Genomic DNA, 15,656 nt, shown 5'->3' on the forward strand with positions numbered 1-15,656 from the left:
TAAGTTGGGGGTACCAGCACTGTAATGGGAAATGAATTTACACACTTATCCAAGGTTCCTTTCCAGGGCTGCCCAGAGGATTCAGGAGGTCTTTGGCGGCGGGGGGCCCCTGCTGCCGAATTGCCGCTGAAGACCCAACACTTCGGCGGTGGGTCCCGGGGTGGAAGGACCCCCCTGCCGTGGGTTTTTGGGGCACTTCGGTGGTAGGCCCTAGAGCGGAAGGACTCCCCCGCTGCCGAATTGCCGCCCAAGACCCAGCACTTCAGCGGCGGGTCCGGGGCGGAAGGACCCCACCGCGGGTCTTCGGGGCACTTTGGCGGTGGGTACCCAGTGAGACTCTATTTACTGTTGACAGTGCTTATACTGTAAATAATAATTTGCTTGTGATTTAGACGAGCATGAACCCTATTTGCTGGTTGGTGATTTGCATCGGGAGTATGTGTATGCTGGTGATTGCATGGGAGGTGAATGTGTGCTAGTGATTTCACTGGGACCGGAGAGGGGTTAGGGGAGGTAAGTGTGCAGGTGATTTACATTGCTTGGGGGAAGGTGAGTACTGTATTGTTTGTCCCGGTGTCTTGATTTGCACCGGGTGGGGTGGGATGTATACGGGCTGGTGATTTGCACCGGGGAAGGGAGAATACTTATGCTGGTTATTCAAGTGACCCCCTGTTTGTAGGTGACTGATACCAGCATTTGCGAGTGCTGTAGAGGGACCCGCTCTTTTGCTAGACTCGTGAGTGACACTGGGAGGGGTGCTGCTAGCTCGTGACAGGGGCTCCGGCACCATATGCCAGCCGGAGCGGCCTTCGCACGCTCGTGCCTAGACCTAAGGGGCTTCGAGGGCCAGAGGCCTGCACCGCTGGGTGGGGGAAGGAGGATTTCCCCATTTGCGGGTGAGTAGAACCTGAGAGGGCGGGGCTTTCTGTTCTCTACGTCAGCTGTGTGCTGTACGTCTTGGGAGCGCGCGTTCCCGTGTCGGGCCCGGCCGGGAGTGTGCTGTCGGGGGCGCGCCCGCCGCCTGTACGGAGTGACGTTGGTGTCTTTGCCCCCGGCGGCCCCCCCCCCGGCCGCCGCACAGACCGTGACCCGCCGCCGCCGGTGCCGCTTCCTCCGCCGCGGCGGCGATGTGACCTTCCCCGCTCCCTGTCGGTCCCGCCCGCCCGCCCGCTCAGTGAACATGGCGGAGGTAAGAGCCCGGCTCCGGGGCGGGGGCTGGCCGGGAACTTGTTGCGCGGGGCTGCGGCCGAGAGGAGCTTCCCACAAGTTAGTTACCTGGGAGCGGAGGCCGCCCTGTATCTCTCGCGGGCCTCTGCCCCGGGCCAGGGCCCCGCCCCTGGTGGCGGGGGGTCCTACGTCGGGACAGGGGGGTTGTGCTTGGTGAGTTTAGGGGCGCGCCCCTTACTGCCTCGGGGCCCGGAGCGATACCCTGAGGCGGGGACGGGGGCGCGGCCGCCACGGGGGGGGGGGGTTAGGGGCGCCACCCCTATGGTAGAGGGGGGCCTCGCCCGCCACGGGGGGGGTAGGGGCGCCGCCCCTATGGGAGGGGGAGCGCGGCCCGCCACGGGGAGGGGTAGGGGCGCCTCCCCTATGGGCGGGGCTGTGCGGCCGGCCACGGTAGGGGCGCCTACCATTAGGGAGTCGGGGAGGCAGCTAGCAAGCCTTGGGGTAGGGGGTGTTACTCCTTTGGCAGGAGTGGAAGCAGCAGCTGGGTGTGGGTAGGTAACCCCTGTGCCTGGAGAGAGGCGCTGCTTTTCCTGGTGTGGAAAGGAGGAAGAGCTCCCCCTTACTCTGGGGTCTCCAAGTGGGGAGAGTGGGGAAGAACTATCTGTAGTTCTTCTGTTTTGTGGGTCGTGTATAATGGGATGTAAAAAGGCACAGTTGAGGTTTGTGTGGCAGGGATTTGCTTCTTCTGGTCGGATATGGAAGGACAGTGTTTTACCCTTCTTGGGGAATTGCTCATTTCATGTTCTGGACAGAGGCAGTAGAAATCTTGCTGAGATTTTCTTTGACTTGGAATTGGAAGTTTCAACTAATATGCTGGTTGGAACCATTTCAGTGAATCATATTGGAAATGTTCATTTGCAGTTCATACATTAAAGCCATTCTTCTGTAGAGGGAGAGTGTCTTTAGAAACTGTCTTTCAGTTTAATCAACTCAGTGAGCCCCCTCCATCTTTAGACTATTTATCAGATCTGTTATCCTTTTTTAAACTATGGGTTATGAAACCACCGCTTTTTCATTCCTCCTTTTATTTTGACTTGGGGAGAGTTTTCTTTTTCCAGTGTAAAAACAATGAGGAATCCTTGTGGCACCTTAGAGACTAACAGATTTATTTGGGCATAAGCTTTCGTGGGCTATATCAGATACATGGAGTGGAAAATACAGTAAGCAGAGCACCTCCCATCTTTTCATGTGCTGTACATTTATACCTGCTTACTGTATTTTCCACTCCATGCATCTGATAAAGTGGGTTATAGCCCACGAAAGCTTATGCCCAAATAAATTTGTTAGTCTCTAAAAACAAGGACTCCTCGTTTGTTTTTGTTTTTTTACTGACTAACATGGCTATCCTCTGAAACCTCTTTTCAGTGTGTATTCCTTCTTCCCCTCCCCTGCCCCGTGAAGATCCTGATTTGGCATTCAGACTCCTTCCTGCCACAGAAGTCTGTGCCATAAGGTGCTCAATATGTTTATCATATCCTCAGTGTCACCACAGTTGGGAAATAAACACCTTAATTTTTTCTCTCAATATCTTGGGGGTGGATTCAGTGAGAGTCACAGATCTCCTCCCTCGGTATTTTCATAACCTGCAAGAAATTAAAATATGTAACTCCCCTTCCCTCCCATATCTTCAAGGCCACAGAGATGTAGGGACACTTGATGTTTTGGACATAACAGCATGTGGGATCTATGTGTGTTAAAGTCTCACTAACTGCTTGCACATTTTGTCAATTAAATACTGGTGTTAATTCTGAAATCTTTTGCATACTACACTGGTGTGAACTCAAGTTCACCATGTTGTTGCAGGGGCCAGTAACTGGTACTTTCTGCATTCCTTTCAAAAGTTATTTTCTATACTGTATTTTCGATGTATTTTCACATTGTAACAGATTATACAATTCTCAGTGCAATGAGACTTCTGTTCCAGAGTGCATAGATAGAGCTGTAGAAAGCCATCTTGGTGAAGCTGGTGAATCATGATTTTTTTTTTTAAATTTAATGTTAATGTGCCTTGTTCTGGAGCTATACTTATATTCTGTTGGGCTTGATATTTTGCTACTGGATAAAAGAAAAACTGTTCAGAGGCCACAGGAGAACTTCAGAGAGCTTTATTTTAAAACTTTGTTTCTAGGAGTGTGGACTTAGGTGGAGATCCTCATCCTCACTATCACCCTTTGATGGTATGTTATAGTGCTAGAGCAGCATAAAGGGGCTCCAGAAGCCCTGAATCAGGCTGTAAAAAGATTTCTGTGGTGCAGGAGCTTAGGAAGATGCTGCTGTAATGCTGGCTTTGTAGGTGGTGGTAGCAAGTGTACTGGGAGCAAGGCTGGAAGGTCATATCAGGGTTAGGAAGCACTGGATCTGAAAGGGCAATTTTTACACTTCTGGGAGAATGTCAGATTGTGTAGGAACAATATTGAGAGAATTGGCTTGATTTCAGATTGGAAGTTTAGACTAAATTTGACTAAATGGGGGTCACATCAAGTAGCACTGTTGAGAAGGGTTGCTAATAACTTAGGCCTCGAGGGCTGTCTATATTACACCGGGGCGAGGAAGAAGCTGAGGATCAGAAGGGCTCAAAGTTGTCTTAAAGCTACATTATCCCTCTCTTCTACAGGCTGTGAATTCAGTGCTGACCCTCCTACGGGCAGTCCAGTCTCACCCTAAAGATATGTCTGCACTGTAGTGGGGAATGCGTTTTCCAGAGCGGATAGACAGATGTACTAGCTCTGCTTGAGCTAGTATGCTACAAATAGCTGTGTAGCCAGGGCTAGCACAGGTAGCAACTCAGGTGTGTACCTGGGGAGTCTGGGTGGGTTTGTATCAGGTAGTTAGCCCAAATTGCTGCCTGGACTACCCAAGGCTACACTTCTATTTTTTGCACACTAGCTTAAGCAGAGCTAGTGCATTTCTGTCCAGAGTGGAGCCCAGAGCCGGAGCACAGCTTCAAAGCCCTGTTTCTGTCTATGCACTCTGGGAAGCAAGCTTCCAGCCGCAGTGTAGACATACTTTAAGTGAGGAAGTATCATAAACTGTTGTGTTCAAGAGACAAACAGCTAGCTTTTTAAGACCAAAATTATAGACTTAAAATGCTGAACAAATATAATATGAATATGAAAAGACTTTGTGGATTATTTTTAATTTAATGGAATGTTGGGCTTGAAATAGTTTGACGGGAACTCAAACCCCATTATACTAGTAAATGGAACTAGAAAATGAAACTGATTTTTATCTGCAAAAATGAAACTATTTTTTTAAATTAATACTGGTTTGAATGTTCCTTTTTTATATTGTTTGGTTTTAATTACTAATGACTGTATTTATTTATTTTAATTTATAGGCATTTCTGTGATATTGGAGCACCTGACAAATTTTAGTGAATTTAGCCTTCCAGCTTTCTTTGAGATAGAGAAGTAGTATTAACTCTAAGAGCCGTGGGTTTAAAGAAACATTTGGCTTATACAGTAGAACCTCAGAGTTACGAGTACCTCGGGCTTGGAGGTTGTTTATAACTCTGAAATGTTCGTAACTCTGAACAAAACATTGTTCTTTCAAATTTATAGCTGAACATTGACTTAATACAGCTTTGAAACTTTATGCTGAAGAAAAATGCTGCTTTCCCTTTATTTTTTTAGTAGTTTAACACAGTACTGTGCCGTATTTGTTTTTTTTATCTCTGCTGCTGTATGATTGTGTACTTCTGGTTCCAAACGAGGTGTGTGTTTGACTGGTCAGTTCATAACTCTGATGTTTGTAATTCTGAGGTTGTACTGTACATTCATTTAGTAATGGTATATATGCAATTTAATTCACTCTTTCCCTGATTATAAGCTTTTGAAGATAAATTAATACCTCTTTGCACTTCTGCATTTTTTAATATGGGGAAAGGGGCTGACACTGGCTGGAAGGGGACAGTCTCACTGTTAACATTATATATATGAGTTTTACAAAAGGTTTTATTTTGATTGAGTATCCACATTTTGAGTATTTAAGGTTCAAAAATAGGTATGAAGTTGTTAATCAGAATTCTGGTTTAGTACAAAGGCTGTGGAGAAAGTGATGCAATTGTGTCCAAGTGTAATTACGCATGTGCAGTTTCCTTAGCTAAAAAAGTACAGAAGTCAGCCCGTATTAAATACCACAGCTTTTAAGACAGTATGCTTTCTCATCTCCCTTCCCCCCCCCCCCCCCCCAGCATTAATGGTGCAATGGGAACCGTCACCTTTGCAGCAGTTGGCATCTGGAACTGCCTTCCTATACGTGTTTCCCATCTATTTTAAGTCTCAGTTGAATACATGCATTTCCCCCTGGTTATGCCACCTAATTCTGTATAACGTAATTTTGTGAAGCATTTTGTCTTCCATGGAGGGAAGAGGGTTCTAATTAACAGTAACATAATATGCTATATGAAATATAGTAGTATTGTCACTTGTTTTTTTACAATCATATCACCTCTGGCTATGAGCTCTTCGGATTTCCCAAGTTGAGGAGGGATGGGCCTCAACAGTATGAAGGGAGACTACCAAGGAATCACAGGATGGTACAGGAAACTTCAGTCAAGTCAGTCTTCAAGTGAAAACTGAATTAATTACTCAGCATGGTGTTCTGGGATATTGTGCTGTTGAAGGCTTGTGCTTCAGATGAGACATAAAGCAAAGGTTCTGACCAACTGTGGGTAATTTTTTACAAAAGTGAGGTGTCATGACCAATGTGGGTAATTAGTTTCTCCTTATCTAAATTCCTAAGTAGTTGCAACCAGATTGGTTTGTTCAGTTTGAATATGTGCCCTTTAACTTAGCTTTATTGTAAGTTTTCCAAGATAACACAGCATTTTAAAATTTAATAGCTGATAAACTGAACAAAATCTTACTTAACCCTTTCCTCAGAAAAAGCCTAAGTAAATGGATAGTCCTTGAAAGTCATCAAAGTTGGGCTGTGTTTGATCAAAGGAAATTATGTAATCAAGGGTCCTCTGCTGAGTGTGCTGCATCCAGCCCCTGATGTACAAGCTCAAGTATCCCAACTGACCTCAGCTTTCTGGGAGAAGAAGTGATCTCTTAAATATCTGGTAGCCAAATAACAAGCCTTCATAAACTGAGATAAACACCTTAAATTTCATCTGGAGGTGACAAGGAAGCCAAATCAGTTCCAAGCATTGGAGTACTGTATGTAAAATTCTTCAGTGGGCATCCATTTTTTGTCTTAGCTGAAATTTCCAAGTGGAGTTCAGATGTATACTCAAGTAGTAATCTTACACCAGCCTGGAGGTACAAATCCAGCAAATGTTCAACCTTCTTGCCAAACACAAGTGGGGGTAAATGTTCTTGAACACTGCCATTACCTGAATATACAGAAATGCACAAGAGTTCTAACAAGACTCCAGTTTGTATATCCAAGTAACAAGAGGAAGGCACGCCATCTTGAGCAAAGGCTATTATCTGCCATTTCAGCTGGTTGTTTCCTCCAAGTCACCAATTAAGTTGTTAACTTCCTGCACCAAGTACCATAGTATGTAGTACTGCTGTAGCCTGTTAAATGGCTCCTGTATTCTATCTTTGAGGTGTCTGCAATTTAGTCATGGGTGAATTAACTAAATATAACATTAGTAAAATAAATGGATGAAACGCTGCATGAGCGTAAATGCTGTTTGTTTTACAAATGGAATTTGTCCAAGGTGGTGAGCCCGTGAGCTTTGTATGAGTTAAATTGTAATAGAAACAGTTATAGTATATGGCCTAGCTATATATTCAAAACTTTGATGTTCAACCTGTTTGATGTTCATATATTTGGGTATGGACACACCTGGAATAAGTCCATAAAACAGTGATTTTATTCTATGGCGACGAATGAAGTGATAAAGGAAAGTGTACTTGTTACTGACATTTTGCAACAAAAAAAATAAACTTCATTCGTATGCAGTGTTGTAGCCGTATTGATCCCAGGATATGAGAGAGACAAGTTCATGGAGGATAGGTCCATCAATGGCTATTAGCCAGGATGGGCAGGGACAGTGTCCCTAGCCTCTCTTTGCCAGAAGCTGGGAATGGGCAACAGGGGATGGATCACTTGATGCTTACTGTTATGTTCATTCCCTCTGGGGCACCTGGCATTCACCACTGTTGGCTAGATAGACCTTTTGGTTCTTACAGTATTTAAACAGCATGGTAACAGACACAATCTTTTGCAGCTGAAATCATCTGTAGATTCATAGTTTTACTACAAAAGATGAAGCCAGATGTCTAAAGTTTTGCTGGGACTGAGATCCAGGACAATGACAATCTTCTCACTTTGGAAAGGGGCCTTCTGTTTGTCGTCTTTAAGATTTTAGGTAGAAAATGAATCTAATGTAAAATCCAGGAACATGGAACCTGACTAACTCTCACAGTTCCAGCATGGACTCATGATGTCTGCCACTCACACCTGTTAACATTGTCTTAAGAGCTGCTGTTCTTCTTACTGCTGGGTTCTGATAATCTTTTTCTGAGGATAGATCAAATCCTGCATCTGTGTTTTGAGTCCTTTCACCTAGCAGCCATGAATCTGGTGTTTTAGCAAGGGAGACTACTGAATACTGATGTGGCAGTTAAAAACATCATGTTGCAATTTTATAAGACTGCCCAGCTTCCATTCTGAAATGGAGTAGATGGATATTCTGGATGGTTCTTTACAAACTTCCCGGTTCCAATTTTTTAGATTTTTATCTTTGATCAAGATATTCTGTACTGTTCTACCCATAAAGCAAATTTAGCAGCCTTTGCAACTTGACAAGTTTTTTTCTAGTGTTTGTCTTATAACCACTTTTAAAGGAAATGCTTCAGATAGATTATATTTATATTTGCCAATTCAAAAGCCTACATTGACATCCTCTTCTTCCTTCAACCTATTGAAATAACAGAGTATGTAGACTGCAATATATCATCTTCTAATTTGGGTAATTGAGTTTTCAGGGAACAAGAAGGCTTAAGATTCTACTTCATCCTCTTTCTAGTGTTCAGGTTTTTTAAAGACAGATGGGTGCTCAACCTGAAGTTCTTGAATAGATTCTTCTCAAAGTCACAGTTCAGGATTGAGACTTTTAATTCCACCATAGCAGCAATTTCCAAAGGAGATTTTTTCCATTGTCAGGTGTTCTTCAGATCAACCATCTACACATTATTATTATTAGGCTTGGCAGAAATCAATTTTTTTGTAATTTTGATGGATTATATTTTAAGCATTTTATTCTATTGATTTTTCACAATTGCAATAAACTGTGTGGGGGTGAGATAATTAACGACAGTAAATGTTGAGATTCAAAAAATTAAAACCTTGACTGTTAAAACACAAATTGTCAACATCACATGTCAAAATATTCAAAGTAAATATCCTTAAATCAAACTCTGATGTTCTCCAGCAGCATTTTTCTTGCTTTGCCAGTCTGCACATTTTTGATCAGTGCAAATATTTTTTGTTGGTTTTGTGTGAAATCAATGTTTTATGGACACTTATAATAATTAGTCTTTGAAGGATTAGATTTTTATATGAAACCACACAGGAAGATCTCAGCTTCACATGTGGCAGATAGTGTTGCTAGTATGTTGCCTTACTAATTGCCCTACCAAAATGCTAGATAATGTTGTGTTTTCCCTCAGGCAGAAAAGGATACATGTAATCACAGAATGGGTATACTTGCTCATGAGAGCACCCTTCCTGGAGAAAACTCCCAAGCAGTTTTGGCACAGTCCAGATTTTCTTCTGAAACAACTCAGATTTGTCAATTCCATAAAGAGCTGAATTACTCATATGGTTTATATTTGAGACAAATTGTAGATACCAATCTCCAAGGACATTTTTTTTTTCTACAGGAGGATGGGATTCAGAAGCCAGTGGTGACAACAATGGTGTCATTGATTCTTCAGTCACATTTATTTGGGCTTTATCTCTGATCAGGATGGTGGTCTCTTGCACCATCATGCTGTTGTGAAGTTCCACATGCATCCTCTCTCTCTAGCCGTTTATTTTCCTGGGAGCCCAGGACCCATCATCCTTGTCCTTGCTGGTCCTAGTCTCAAAGGGGTATTGACAGTCCCTCTCTAGGGGCTAAAAGAAAGCAGGTATTCAAAGGGTCACACTTTCCGAATCTGAGAGCGTTGGTGGAGACCATCTGTGCTAGCTTCAAGAGCAGGGAAGCTCATTTAGGGACAGTTTCATCCAAGATAATGTCAGAACAGAGCTTCAAAACTCTACCAGTTGGTTCAAGCTTAGAGCAATTAGCTATTCTCTAGGACAGGTGTGGGCAAACTCCGCCCCCTGCAGCTCCCATTGGCCGGGAACAGGGAACCGCGGCGAATGGGAGCTTTGGGGGAGGTATCCGCAGGCGAGGGCAGCGCGTGGAGCCCTCTACACCCACCCCACTTTCCCCCAGGGGCTGCAGGGACGTGGTGCCGGCCGCTTCCAGAGCAGCACGGGCCAGGGCAGGCAGGGAGCCTGTCTTAGCCCCACTGCGTGCTGCTGACACCCTGGAGCCGCTCCAGGTAAGCGGTGCCGGGCTGGAGCCAGCACCTCCTGTACCCCAACCCCCTGCTGCACCCTTCGCTCATCCCAACCCCCTGCCTTGAGCCCCTCCCTCACTCCAACCTCCTGCCCTGAGCCCCCTCCTGCACCCCACACCCCTCCTTCACCCCAATCCCCTGCCCTGAGCCCCCTTCTGAACTCTACACCCCTTGCCCATAGCCTCCTCGTACACCCCACACCTCAACTCCCTGCCCTGAGCCCCCTCCGGCACCCCAACCCCCTGCCCCAGCCCTAAATTCATGGCCCTGCATACAATTTCCCCACTCAGATGTGGTCCTCGGGCCAAAAAGTTTGTCCACCTGTGCTGTAGGAGCTCTAACTACTATCTTGATCAACCAAGATATACTTGTCACAGATCCTAGCAAGTGTCTCTTCATGGACACCAACTAGGTCTGCTGTGAGGGGAATCCAAGCCTCTGCTGCTGAATTCCTGGGTGTCTTAAGCTACTGGAGCCTCTGCAGCACTGTTCCCTCCGTTGGCCTCCCTGGCACGTTTCCTGGGCACTGACTCATCAGCCCACATGCCCTCGGTCTCCAGGACTAGCGCTGACCCTCAAGATACCAGTTATTTGCACACACCTTGTCCCAGAACTCCATCCTAAAGGTGTGGTGCTTCTGGTTTACAGTTTAGCTGTCTCAGAAGCACAAAGCAGATAATACACACTCACATGCTTTGCACAGTCTAACACACTTATGCTCTCTTGATCATGTAAAGCACAGATGAGCACAGGTCATATAAAACAAATTCTAAATGCATGTTCCTGTCGTAGTTTCCTTATCACGTTAGGATATTCTTTTGACTGGAGTCTGAGTCCTTTTTGTTGTCCAGAGTCCATGAGGCTATCTGTGTTCAGGAAAGTAGGCTGAGTCCCTCTGCCCCATGTCTCCACAGCATGGGGAGGAGGTGACCAGCCCTCTGTGGAGAGAAAAGTGGTTCAGGACTATTTAGAAAAGCTGGATGAGCACAAGTCCATGGGGTTGGATGCACTGCATCCGAGGGTGGTAAAGAAGTTGGCGGATGTGATTGCAGAGCCATTGGCCATTATCTTTGAAAACTCATGGCGATCCGGGGAGGTCCCGGATGACTGGAAAAAGGCTAATGTAGTGCCCATCTTTAAAAAAAGGAGAGGAGGAGGATCTGGGGAACTACAGGCCAGTCAGCCTCACCTCAGTCCCTGGAAAAATCATGGAGCAGGTCCTCAAGGAATCAATTCTGAAGCTCTTAGAGGAGAGGAAAGTGATCAGGAACAGTCAGTGTGGATTCACCAAGGGCAAGTCATGCCTGACTAACCTAATTGCCTTCTATGAGGAGATAACTGGGTCTGTGGATGAGGGGAAAGCAGTGGATGTGTTATTCCTTGACTTTAGCAAAGCTTTTGATACAGTCTCCCACAGTATTCTTGCCGGCAAGTTAAAGTAGTATGGGGTGGATGAATGGACTATAAGGTGGATAGAAAGCTGGCTAGATTGTCAGGCTCAACAGGTAGTGATCAATGGCTCTATGTCTAGTTGGCAGCCGGTATCAAGCGGAGTGCCCCAAGGGTCGGTCCTCGGACCGGTTTTGTTCAATATCTTCATTAATGATCTGGACGATGGCATGGACTGCTCTCTCAGCAAGTTTGCAGATGACACTAAACTGGGAGGAGTGGTAGATATGCTGGAGGGTAGGGATAGCATACAGAGGGACCTAGACAAATTAGAGGATTGGGCCAAAAGAAATCTGAGGTTCAACAAGGACAAGTGCAGAGTCCTGCACTTCGGACGGAAGAATCCCATGCACTGGGACCGAATGGCTAGGCAGCAGTTCTGCAGAAAAGGACCTAAGGGTTACAGTGGACGAGAAGCTGGATATGAGTTGACAGTGTGCCCTTGTTGCCAAGAATGCTAACAGAATTTTGGGCTGTTTAAGTAGGGACATTGCCAGCAGATCGAGGGACGTGATCATTCCCCTCTATTCGACGTTGATGAAGCCTCATCTGGAATACTGTGTCCAGTTTTGGACTCCACACTACAAGGAGGATGTGGAAAAATTGGAGAGTCCAGTGGAGGGCAACAAAAATGATTAGGGGGCTGGAGAACATGACTTATGAGGAGAGGCTGAGGGAACTGGGATTGTTTAGTCTGCCTAAGAGAAGAATGAGGGGGGATTTGATAGCTGCTTTCAGCTACCTGAAAGGGGGTTCCAAAGAGGATGGATCTAGACTGTTCTCGTTGGTAGCAGATGACAGAACAAGGAGTAATGGTCTCAAGTTGCAGTGGGGGAGGTTTAGGTTGATATTAGGAAAAACTTTTTCATTAGTAGGGTGGTGAAGCACTGGAATGCTAGGAGGTGGTGGAATCTCCTTTCTTAGAGGTTTTTAAGGTCAGGCTTGACAAAGCTCTGGCTGGGATGATTTAGTTGGGGATTGGTCCTGCTTTGAGCAGGGGGTTGGACTAGATGACCTCCTGAGGTCCCTTCCAACCCTGATATTCTATGATTCTGTGAGGTTGCTACATGCTGGGTGATCTTGCTCTCTTCTGTACCATGTCACTTCTTCCTATCTGGCTTGCTGTTAATCCCCACCTTCTTTCTCTGCCTCCTCCCCTCCCCCAACTTCCTTTATTCTGTCTTTTGGTTAACTTTCTACTGCTCCTTCCTTCAGATGAGTCAGCTAAACTGGTTTTGTAAGGATGCAGCTCACTGGTTGTCCCAGATGTTTGCATCTGAATAGAGTAGTTTAGTCCTAAGCACCCTCCATTGTATCTGTCTGCTATATACCTGCTACAGTGGAGTCGCATCATAGGCACATTTAACTTATGTGTTTTTAACTATACGCGCTTGGCAAAACAAAACAAAAAAGAGAAAAATAACAGTTTAAATACGGTACCTGTAGTGCATGCCATTCGCCCATCATTCCACTCAATGAGCGTTATTTTTGCCTTGTGCACTGACTTCTGAACCTAACCCTCACGTAAGATGTGACCCCCCCCCGTACTACATTTTTCCCATAGTTGGATGTTGACTATGTTAGCTCTGATAGTACTGTTAGGTAAAAAGCAAGTCCTACTCACCTCTCCAGCACCCGAGTTTGTGCGGAGTTGGTATAGGGCTCAGAAAACTGTCAGAGACCAGACAATAATTCGTTGATCAACGGGCTCACACCATCCTTAGGTAAAAAGCAAGTCCTACTCACCTCTCCAGCACCCGAGTTTGTGCGGAGTTGGTATAGGGCTCAGAAAACTGTCAGAGACCAGACAATAATTCGTTGATCAACGGGCTCACACCATCCTTAGCTTAAGAGCAAAGCTTCGGAGTAAGTGTGGCAAGTTTATTAGGGGTGAGCATCAATGTTTATACACAGAAGTAAACAAAGTGATTAACAGATCATAATGGTCATGCATAATCAATCAAGATTCTACAGGATAAAACAGGTTAAAATGTAAATTAGAAAAGACAAAGGAGGATATGACTACTTATTGGGAGGGGGGAGGTGTCAGGAGTAGTTCACAGGTCAGAGCCTTGATTAAAAGTTTCAGACAGAGACATCAAGTCTGGATTAAGTTTAAACTCATGAAAAGTTCAGACTCAACATTCCTCCATTTGTAGCTTTGGGATAATTATTTACCAAACGCTACACCCCATTTTAAGGAGCCAAGGGCCGCTTGGCAATTTCAGCCTGGGCCAACTCAAAGAGAGTAAGGCCTTTGGCTGAAGTAGGAAAAGAATAAACTGACCCACATGAGTTTATGAGGGAGGGGACACACTGGATGCAGCAACACAGTATTATAAGGATTACTATGGCCCCAACAATACCCACCAAGAGTTTTTTAACCCACCCAAATCCAGGCAGCCAATTCCATAAGGCTCCCCACCAATCATAAGGTGGCTGGTGTGTTCCATACATTGCGTTTCGGGTATTCCATTTCTCAAAGTAGGAGGTAACCCACCACCCGTTGGACCACTGTTCCCCTGGTAACGCAGAGGGGTCGTTGTGCGAACCGCAGAGGCACAATTTGGTAGTGGTGTTTTTAAAGTGCAGTGTAGTACTGCTTGAGCAGTTGTAGAAGGCAATTGTATATCCCTTAACAATTAGTTGGACACCCTCATGATCTGAGCAGGGTTTCTTAAAAGCTGACTCTGAAGGCTTGTGGGGGATTTACATATGGGATAAGTGGGATGCACAAGGCTTGAAGCCAAGGTTTTTACTAAAGGCGGTGCCATTAAAATACATGTTGCATTTACTGGTTCCCACAAAAGTTGACCCTTTTTCTTTAACAAAACACAGTGATCCTGTCTGATTGGTTACCCTGAGATATCTGTTAATTGGCACTCCTGTTTTGTCCCATGTAAGATTGTGTTGGACTGGATCTTTTATTCTAGCCGGTGGCATCCAAGTCATATTAGCAGTGGTCAGGGGAATGGGTGTGAAGGGGAGTCCCTGTTCTGCATTTACTGGAAATTGAGTACATACCCAGCAATTACTTCTATTTCCTAAAATACGAGTTTTAACCTCATGGGAATATCTAATAAAAGCATTATCTTTATAAGCAGAAAATAAACTAAAAAGGCATAATAAAAAACATACAGTTGTCAGAATAAAAGGTCCTCTCATTTTTTTCGAGTCAATTTAAGTCTGATGTCTGAAAGAGGTAAGCTGGTCCACTGGTCAGAGGCAGTATCCTTAGTGGTGGCAAGAGCTGCTGGTCCGTCACTGTGGTCCACTACGGCTGGCTTGACGTGGGAGTGGTGGATCCAGGATTTGCGTTCTTCCAGGAACACTGCAGTCTGGGTTGTTAAAAGAACCTGGTGGGGTCCAGTAAACCTCGGCTGGAGGGCGTCGCCACGAACGAACTTTTTGGCCCAGACGAAGTCCCCTGGTTGGAACGGGTGGATCTGTTCTTCCAGCGGCACGGTCTGGGAAAACTGTGAGGCTTTCCAAAGGGTACGGAGGCGAGCCTGTAGGGAGAGAAACTGGCACGCGGTCATATGATCCCCTCCCAATAGTGAAACATCAGCACGTGGTAGCGCCCCGCCTTTGAAAGGGGGGTGTCCATAGAGCAGTTCAAAGGGGGATAATCCCAATACACGGGTTGGGCGAGTGCGAAGGTGAAACAGGACCAAGGGAAGTACCTGAGGCCAGTTTAACCCTGTTTCCTGACAGTATTTAGCCAATGTAAGCTTAAGCTCCCTATTCATACGCTCAACTTTCCCGCTAGACTGGGGTTGGTAGGGTGTATGAAAGGAGTGTGAAATGCCCAGTCCTTGTTCTAAATGGCCAAGGACATTACCAGTAAAGTGGGGTCCGCGATCTGAATCAAGTATGAGAGGGATGCCAAAACGGGGTACAATGTCTCTAAGGAGGATCTTCGCCACTGTGGCAGCAGTACAATTAGCAGTAGGAAAAGCTTCGACCCATGAAGTCAGAGGGCAAACCAAAACAAGGAGGTGCTTTTTCCCAAAAGCCTTTGGCATATCTGCAAAGTCAATTTGAAGATGCTGAAATGGAGCAGCAGGTGGCGGTCTTCCACCCTTAATTTTGTTAAGAGGCGGAGCAGGTCCATTTCGCTGACATGTGCTGCATGCTTTCACTATTGACAGGCAGTAGGGTTGAATGCCTGGAGCATACCAAAAGCGAGCGATGGTGTCCACAAGGGCGTGTGTGCCGTAGTGACCCCCCTTATCATGGTGCCAGCGAACTGCCACGGGGTATGTGGAGCGAGGGAGGCAGGCTCGGCCATCCGGCATAAGCCAGGTCCCTTTGACCAGAGTGGCTCCGAGGCTCTCCCACGACTGTAGTTCAGCGGGTACTGGTACGGGGTAAAAGCATACTTGCTATCAGTAAAAATGGTAACGGTCTTACCAGCGGCCAACTGGCAAGCTCGGGCCAGGGCGTAGAGTT

At 45.8% G+C, this 15,656-nt stretch overlaps 1 protein-coding gene across 3 annotated transcripts in view; it reads left to right on the forward strand.

Moving 5' to 3' along the window:
- Window positions 1–15,656, forward strand: part of MIER1 (MIER1 transcriptional regulator) — a 70,000-nt gene that overhangs the window by 5,815 nt on the left and 48,529 nt on the right. For 2 of the 3 annotated variants that reach the window (XM_045027311.1, XM_045027312.1), the window contains exon 1: window positions 1,055–1,189. The exons of the other annotated variant lie outside the window; for it this stretch is intronic. In XM_045027311.1, the coding sequence (XP_044883246.1) occupies window positions 1,181–1,189 (9 nt within the window). In that variant the 5' untranslated portion in view covers window positions 1,055–1,180. Of the gene's footprint in view, window positions 1–1,054; window positions 1,190–15,656 lie in introns of those variants that run through there. 3 annotated transcript variants of the gene reach the window in all.

This window comes from Mauremys mutica, chromosome 8 (assembly GCF_020497125.1).
Source record: "Mauremys mutica isolate MM-2020 ecotype Southern chromosome 8, ASM2049712v1, whole genome shotgun sequence".
In the NCBI taxonomy this organism is placed as follows: domain Eukaryota; kingdom Metazoa; phylum Chordata; order Testudines; family Geoemydidae; genus Mauremys; species Mauremys mutica.